The 8,300-nt window shown below is 41.5% G+C and overlaps 1 protein-coding gene across 1 annotated transcript in view; it reads right to left on the minus strand.

Moving 5' to 3' along the window:
- The window catches only part of man2b2 (mannosidase, alpha, class 2B, member 2), a 65,709-nt gene that overhangs the window by 32,031 nt on the left and 25,378 nt on the right, over positions 1-8,300 (minus strand). Inside the window, exons 9-11 of the mRNA XM_043674218.1 lie at positions 7,089-7,275; positions 3,333-3,460; positions 1,673-1,962 (exon numbers count right to left, since the gene is read on the minus strand). Coding sequence (XP_043530153.1) covers positions 1,673-1,962; positions 3,333-3,460; positions 7,089-7,275 — 605 coding nt within the window. The remainder of the gene's footprint in view (positions 1-1,672; positions 1,963-3,332; positions 3,461-7,088; positions 7,276-8,300) is intronic.

Below are 8,300 nucleotides of genomic sequence, written 5' to 3' on the forward strand. Positions count from 1 at the left end.
TACAGAGGAGGAAGTGCTGGATGTCTTGAAACACATAAAGGTGGATAAATCCCCAGGACCTGATCAGGTGTACCCTAGAACTCTGTGGGAAGCTAGAGAAGTGATTGCTGGGCCTCTTGCTGATATATTTGTATCATCGATAGTCACAGGTAAGGTGCCAGAAGAATGGAGGTTGGCAAACATAGTGCCACTGTTTAAGAAGGGTGGTAAAGACAAGCCAGGGAACTATAGACCGGTGAGCCTGACGTCAGTGGTGGGAAAGTTGTTGGAGGGAATCCTGAGGGACAAGATGTAGATGTATTTGGAAAGGCAAGGACTGATTGGGGATAGTCAACATGGCTTTGTGTGTGGGAAACCATGTCTCAATAGAGGTTTGTGAGCGGCACGGTGGCACAGTGGTTAGCACTGCTGCCTCACAGCGCCAGAGACCCGGGATCAATTCCCGCCTACGGCGACTGTCTGTGTGGAGTTTGCACATTCTCCCCGTGTCTGAGTGGGTTTCCTCTGGGTGCTTCGGTTTCCTCCCACAATCCAAAGATGTACAGGTCAGATGAATTGGCCATGCTGAATTGTCCGTAGTGTTAGGTGAAGGGGTAAATGTAGGGGTATGGGTAGGTTGCGCTTTGGCGGGTCAGTTTGCTCTTGTTGGGCCGAAGGGCCTGTTTCCACACTGTAAGTAATCTAAAAAAAAACTTGATTGAGTTTTTTGAGGAAGTAACAAAGAGGACTGATGAAGGCAGAGCGGTGGACATGATTTATAGGGACTTCAGTAAGGCGTTCGGTGCTGGGTCCACTACTTTTCATCATTTATATAAATGATTTAGATGTGAGGTCCTGGGGAGTGTTGCTGAACAAAGAGACCTTAGAGTGCAGGTTCACAGCTCCTTGAAAGTGGAGTTGCAGGTAAATAGGATAGTTAAGGCATTTGGTATGCTTTCCTTTATTGCTCAGAGTATTGAGTACAGGCGTTAGGAGATCATGTTACGGCTGTACAGGACATTGGTTAGGCTACTGTTGGAATATTGCATGCAATTCTGGTCTCCTGCCTATCGGAAAGATGTTGTGAAACGATTTACAAGGATGTTGCCAGGGTTGGAGGATTTGAGCTTTCGGGAGAGGCTGAACAAGCTGGGGCTGTTTTCCCTGGAGCGTCAGAGGCTGAGGGGTGACCTTATAGAGGTTCACAAAATTATGAGGGGCATGGATAGGGTAAATAGACAAAGTCTTTTCCCTGGGGTCGGAGGGTCCAGAACTAGAGAGCATTGGTTTCGGGTGAGAGGCATTTGGATGGATATATGAATAGGAAGGTTTGGAGGGATATGGGCCAGGTGCTGGCAGGTGGGACTAGATTGGTTTGGGATATCTGGTCGGCATGGACAGGTTGGACCGAAGGGTCTGTTTCCATGCCGTATATCTCTATGACTCTAAATGACTGAAAAAACAGAAGCATTGTCTTAATCAACGAGGTGAGAGAAGGCAGCTGTCTCAAACATATTAACTGCCTTGAATAGTGAACCATTTTAAAAAGAAGCCTTTCAAAAAGAAGTTCCATTACTAAATCAGATTCTGAATATGTTGCTTTGCAAAAAGCTTACCGGAATTTAAATGAAGCAAGCTAGAGCTTTTATTCTTAAACTTGGTTCACACGGGAGCTATTTACCAGAATTCTCACCTGTCAGTGATGCTGTACAGTAAATTCGTGTCTTCATTCAGCATCAGTACATAGCAGTCATTCATCAATGAACGTAGTCTACGGCCTGGATTTTTTGATTTGCTCACTGGCTTTCTGTCAAACGTAAACACTCTCCCTCTGAAGGAAGTCGGATTTTTTGAGCACAGACCATCTGGTTCCTTGGTGCAAGCCGACTTTTCATGTTTCACCAGGTATCTTCGGTAGCTGAGTGCATTTAGTCTTACAAGAACATACAGGTCAAAAGTGTTGTGAGAAACTGATTTCTGGATCTGCAGAAGAAAATTAAAATTAACACTATTTTAATTAAGATTGAATTTAGGAATGTTAGTTTTAATTGGGCTGAGCTAGAACTGCTCAATGATTTACCCTAAGGTTTTATTTCAAAATAGAACTGAAAGATATATCTACCGTGGGGTTTTACTTCTTGTGATTTATCTCCGATTCAGGCTACCTAATTTGACCACCTCTGTTTCAGAGACTGCAAGTGCATCGCATATTCTGAGGAGAGATGTAAATTCCCCACAGCCAGCTTTAAGGACATACCGGTATGACTTACCTTTCTGATTTGCCCTTTCTACACATTCAGCTCAGCTTGAGATGGAGGTTGGGAGTGTTGTGGATTATGGTAGCACAGACTGTTGGGAGCATGAACCCTCAATATTCTTTCAATAATGCTCACAAAGCATCAACAAGATCACAGGAGAAAGCCATGTGTTCTTGGGGGTGTGCCAAGGATCAGGCCCTGTGTTAAGGATGGCAGGGTGGTCATGAGGATGCTGATTAAGTCCACAAACAAGGGAATGGGCGGCACGGTGGCACAGTGGCACAGTGGCTAGCACTGTTGCCTCACAGTGCCAGAGACCTGGGTTCAATTCCCGCCTCAGGCGACTGACTGTGTGGAGTTTGCATGTTCCCCCCATGTCTGCGTGGGTTTCCTCCGGGTGCTCCGGTTTCCTCCCACAGTCCAAAGATGTGCAGGCCATGCTAAATTGCCCGTAGTGTTAGGTAAGGGGTAAATGTAGGGGTATAGGTGGGTTGCGCTTCGGCAGGTCGGTGTGGACTTGTTGGGCCGAAGGGCCTGTTTCCACACTGTAATGTAATCTAATCTAATCCCTTTCTCCTCTTGGATCAACCTTCAAATAAATCACATTTTTGTTTCAATCTTGATTTCCTTGAGTGTCAGGACAAGCCAAATTTACAGAAGTGAGCTTCAATTAGGTATTCAGCCTCTAACTTCAAAAGGGACAGAGTCAAAGTCCTGCCTTAGTTATGGGTGACAGACATTTCATTTGTCCTTAACTAATATCACAGAGGAATGTGCTCACAAGTTAGGTTCCCCATCTTGGCTCCATAATATGGCGAGGAGCACCTGAAAAAAACTGATCAATTACTAGTTCATTGAGATCGCAAACACAGTCAGCTCTGACTTCTTGCTACTGTCTCTCTCATTCCACGTCGGGGAAAATGGCTTGAGATCAGGACAGAGGAGGCAAACCAATCAGCAGCTTGATTTAGCGTACCAGCCTGCCTCCTTCAGGCCTAAATATTTAGCCCACCAAGATCTGCGCAGTCCTTTAATTCTATATCGTGCATTCGTTTGTCAATATTTTCAACAAAAAAAATACATCAAGTCAAATACCTGTGATGGCACAGTGTTTCCTGCATCATCATAAACACTGACTCCTGAATAAGCCACAGAAACGTTGATAATTGTGGTGATGTTCCATCCAAGAGGGTTGTAGACGGTTATCTGCAACACGCCGTCCTCTTTTAAAAGAGAAACAAAATGAACACAGTCTGATACTGAGCACAAGTGTGAGCATGCATATTTGCATAAGTTCTGAGCAAATTGACAAAATGATCAAATGAACCAAAAGAAAATTATAGCGTTATCATGATCATGTCCATGATAGGACTATGCCCCAATGAAAACTACAGAATTATCAACTTAAATTGTGACAAGAAAGTTGCAGTACATTGAAAGTAATCCTAAACCTATTGGAACAAAAGCAGAGCATTTTGATAGACTCTCAAATGCATGCTCCCAGAGTAAAACCGAGTAGAATAGCTTTGCTGTGTTAATAAGATGGTTGAGAATTGCAAAGCATTTTTTTAAAACTTCTTTTACTTTTTAATTGCAAAGCGGATACAGGGGTATCTGATTTATGAACACCCAACTTGCAAACTCTGAAAAGAACTGCGAATGCTGTAAATCAGAAACAAACACAGAAATTGTTGGAAAAGCTCAGCAGGCCTGTCAGCATCTGTGAAGAGAAAGCAGCGTTAATGTCTCAGATCGAGTGAACCTTTCTCAAGATTGATGGTAGCCAGGAAAATATCAGATTTTATGCAGAAGATAGGGTGGGAGAGGGGAGAAGTAAATGATATGTGATTGGGGATAGAGCCCAAAGAGAGAGAAGAACAGTTGGACAGACAAAGGAGTGGATGATGATCTGGCTGGGAGGGTGAATCCCATTGTTAGCCACTAACAGTCTCCCATTAACAGTGTTGTTGAAAGATCATCAAATATTCTTGAGAATTACCAGAATGCACAGAAAATCCTTCACGAAGTTAAAATTTTATTTGCAAACCAAAGCTGTGAAAATCAGAAAATGGTTTCCCAACTGCCCCCAACTCTTGGGGCCACTGTTGATACTTTTCTAGCTCTCGCGCTTATCTGGTGTCATTAGCAGAACCAATCATACTAGCTTGCTTTGTCCTTCTTATCATCTTCTGTCACATGGGTCTGATACTTAACCTATCACAGTACACCACCATCGTTTTTAGCATTAACTCATCTATCATGTGATTTGACAAGCCTATCATAGTGTGCTCCCATTATCTTCAGCATGAGCTTATCTATTGCTTACCTGTGATATGATCCAATGCATGCATTACTCCATTAACTATATAACTGTCAAATTAACTTCCATATATTTCATAACAGCTACTCACCCTCCTAACCAGATCATTATCCACTCCTTTGTGCGTCCAACTGTTCTCTCTCTTTGGGCTCTATATCCAATCACCTATGGTTTACTTCTCCCCTCCCCCAGGCTATCTTCTGCATAAAAAAAACATTTTCCTAGCTACCATCAGTTCTGAGGAAGGGTCACTGTACCCAAAATGTTAACTCTGATTTTTCTTCACAAATACTGCCAGACATGCGGAGCTTTTCCAGCAAGTTCTGTATTTGTTGCAAACACTTGTACTTCTGAACACGATTTCATACAGGGGTGTAATTTTAAAGACACAACATACAAATATTTCCTGTACTTATGAATGCTGCTTTACATTGTCCTACATTGTGTTCCAACTTGCATACATATCAATTGTCAACAGACACTGCAATTGAATCTTTTCGCAATCTGGGGACTGCCTGTGATGTTTAAAAGAAGGACTGCTATGGAAGAACTGTGGATTTGTATTCAATGACTGTCTGGCGAAATTGTCAGGATGCTTCAGACAGGAAGAGATTTAATAAGAACAGATAACGAGGTGGGAGTCTAACTAACTCTCCACTTTTGGCAGAAAGTCACCTCCTGCAGAAATGTCTTTTCTATCCTCCAGGAATACACAATGGCTAAAAGGCCAGTTTCAGTTTTAATTCCACCTTAGTGGGACTGAACATTCTCATATACAGTATACTCTTCTGGGTTCGGACTTAACATGTTGTGAAGGTCACAGTCAAAGAATTACTCCTTAATACCTCTGGACTGCAGGAAAAGCAAGGAAGGATTTCTTTTACTCAGAGTGTTGCAAACTAGCTTTTTTTTAAAAAAAAGACATCATGACAAAGGAACTTCTGTCAGAATTCAAAACCAAAATTGTCAAAAACTGACCTTTCCACTCTGAATTTCAAAGCTGTTGGTGACATTCAGTGCAACATTTAACTATTTGCTCTTCAGGAACCAGAGGCTGATCAGATACTTGTGTTTTCAAACCTTTAACTTTCTGGACACACCTCTTAATTCTAATGTGTATCTATGTGTGATTTTTAAAAATTGCCATCAACTAGTTTTATTGCTTTCAGATAACTATATCCCATTGCAATGGATCATTTTAAAAGTGGGAAACCATGGAGTGAGGAGTACAACAGCTCCCTCTCATCAAGACTTCAAAGTTTAGAAGTACTGCCCACATTATTATTGGATAAAAACACAAGCATCTCTGTTTTGTTTTAACAGCTGATACAATGCGATTAAACTTTTATTTTAAGCTTGTTTGCACATGCACTCACAAATAATTCTTTAGCATTTCAAATTCATTTTAACCAATGTTACATTTGTTGACTAATTTTCATCAATTGGCTTCTCCAAATCACCGTTGAGTCCCTTCAGTTCTTTTAAACAAAATAATTTGATCAGGCAGCAAGTTGCAGACTTACAGATTCATTGGTTTATAGATTCACACAGCAAGAAAAGGTCCTTCAGCTCATCAAGTCTGCACTGACAGAACTTCCATAAAAATGCACTAATCCCAATTTCCTGCACTGTCACATATCCTTTTTCATTGCTGTTTTATTAGCTGGAGTTATTTTATTGAGGTGAGTGATTTGACCAGGATTCACAATAATGTTACAGCATTGCTTCAAGATTCAGACATGGAGATGCATCCAAATGGAATTTCTGTGATTCAATTTTGAGATCTTAAAATCTTACCCACAACTGCTTGAGAAGAATCTATAGGGACAGCAACCTGGCTTTTGAAAAGCCAAAATCCACGTGAAGAGGCAGATTTGTTTGTAATGACTTTCATGCAGGTTTTAATCACTAGTCATTACAATTTCAGTTACTTATGGTATTAATGCAGATGATCAAGCCCAAGCTGACAACAATCATTGCGTTCCAGTCTCTGGCTCACTCCTCATCAGTCCTAGCTTCGCTGTTAGAACTTCAAACTGGAGATCAAACTGCACTTCACTTTATAACCTGGAGTCTGTGTTTTAGGAGAAACCTGTCAGTGGGGCAGGGAAATGTCAACATAAGCATGCAAAAGGGAAGAGTGGTGGCGAAGAGATTCTTAATTTGGAAGAGAGGGAACACATAAAATTAATAACTCAAACACCATTTAAAAGGCAATAAAATTAGGCTACAACCAAAAATCTGCAAAAGAATGCCGAATCTATTGAAACCCTGCACCCCGCCATGAAACTGAAAAAAGAAATTACTGCAAAGTTTGTCTCAACCTTCACTATTTTCCAACAGCTGAGCTGGTGACGAAATTACTTTACATGTTGGAAAAAATAATTTTTGCCTTACTGTGTATTTGAATTGAAGATAATAACTGCATTTCTTGTCAACTACTTGGCCTGCCTGCTCTGTCCAGTTAACATGATGAAACTGTTTGTAATATTCAAGAAGACTTCAGAACTTATTTAAGAAATTATCAGCACCTGTATTTCTGGTGTCCTGAGTATAGGGAAGTGGAAAGTCCAATTTATCCTCTGGAGTGTTCTGGGTTTCTTGAAATATAGCAGCCATCACTAATTTCACAGCCCAAATCCCTTGAAATAGGTGAGCCATGTACATATCTCTCACTTTTGGAGATTCTGTCCCAGTTACGGCATCGTGATGTTGTACCTAACACATAAATGTTGACACTTCCATGAAGATTAAACAGACCTTGCATACCAAAGTTACATTTGCTTTTTAAAGAAACACAATTTGAAATTAACAATTTCATGATAAAACCCGAAACGATAACTCTGATTTCTCTCCACAGATGCTGCCAGGCCTGCTGCGTTTTCCCAGTAATATCTGCTTTTATTTCATGACATTAATTATTTTAATGGACCACATGTTTCCATTCAGCAGGGTACTGTACCTCTTGTCAAGGCAAACAATTATGATGTCTTGAGGCATTATATCCCCACATGCAAATTCTGGGCGATGTGCTTCAGTTATGCAAAGCTTTTTTAAAAGTACCTCAATCTTTCTTAGTTACTGCATGGGGTTAGTTACAAGTAAGCCATTGTCTCTATCATAAGGGTTAAGGAGATGAGGAAGAATTTCTTCACTTAGAGAGTTGTGAACCTGAGGAACTCCCTCCCACAAAGGCCAGTTCATTAGATATACTCAAGATGGAATGGATGTAGTCATAGAGATGTACAGCATGGAAACAGACCCTTCGGTCCAACCGATCCATGCCGACCAGATATCCCAACCCAATCTAGTCCCATCTGCCAGCACCCAGTCCATATCCCTCCCAACCCTTCTTATTCATACACCCATCCAGATGCCTCTTAAATGCTGCAATTGAACCAGCCTCTACCACTTCCTCTGACAGCTCATTCCATAAACGTACCACCGTCTGAGTGAAAACGTTGCCCCTTAGGTCTCTTTTATATCTTTCCCCACTCACCCTAAACCTATGCCCTCTAGTTCTGGACTCCAAGGGAAAAGAGTTTGCCTATGTACACTATCCATGCCCCTCATAATTTTGTAAACTTCTATAAGGTCACCCCTCAGCCTCCGACGCTCCAGGGAAAACAGCCCCAACCTGTTCAGCCTCTCCCTGTAGCTCAAATACTCCAACCCTGGCAACATCCTTGTAAATCTTTTCTGAACCCTTTCAAGTTTCACAGCATCTTTTCGATAGGAAGGAG

The sequence above is a fragment of the Chiloscyllium plagiosum genome, chromosome 32 (assembly GCF_004010195.1).
Source record: "Chiloscyllium plagiosum isolate BGI_BamShark_2017 chromosome 32, ASM401019v2, whole genome shotgun sequence".
NCBI classification, from domain to species: Eukaryota; Metazoa; Chordata; class Chondrichthyes; order Orectolobiformes; family Hemiscylliidae; genus Chiloscyllium; species Chiloscyllium plagiosum.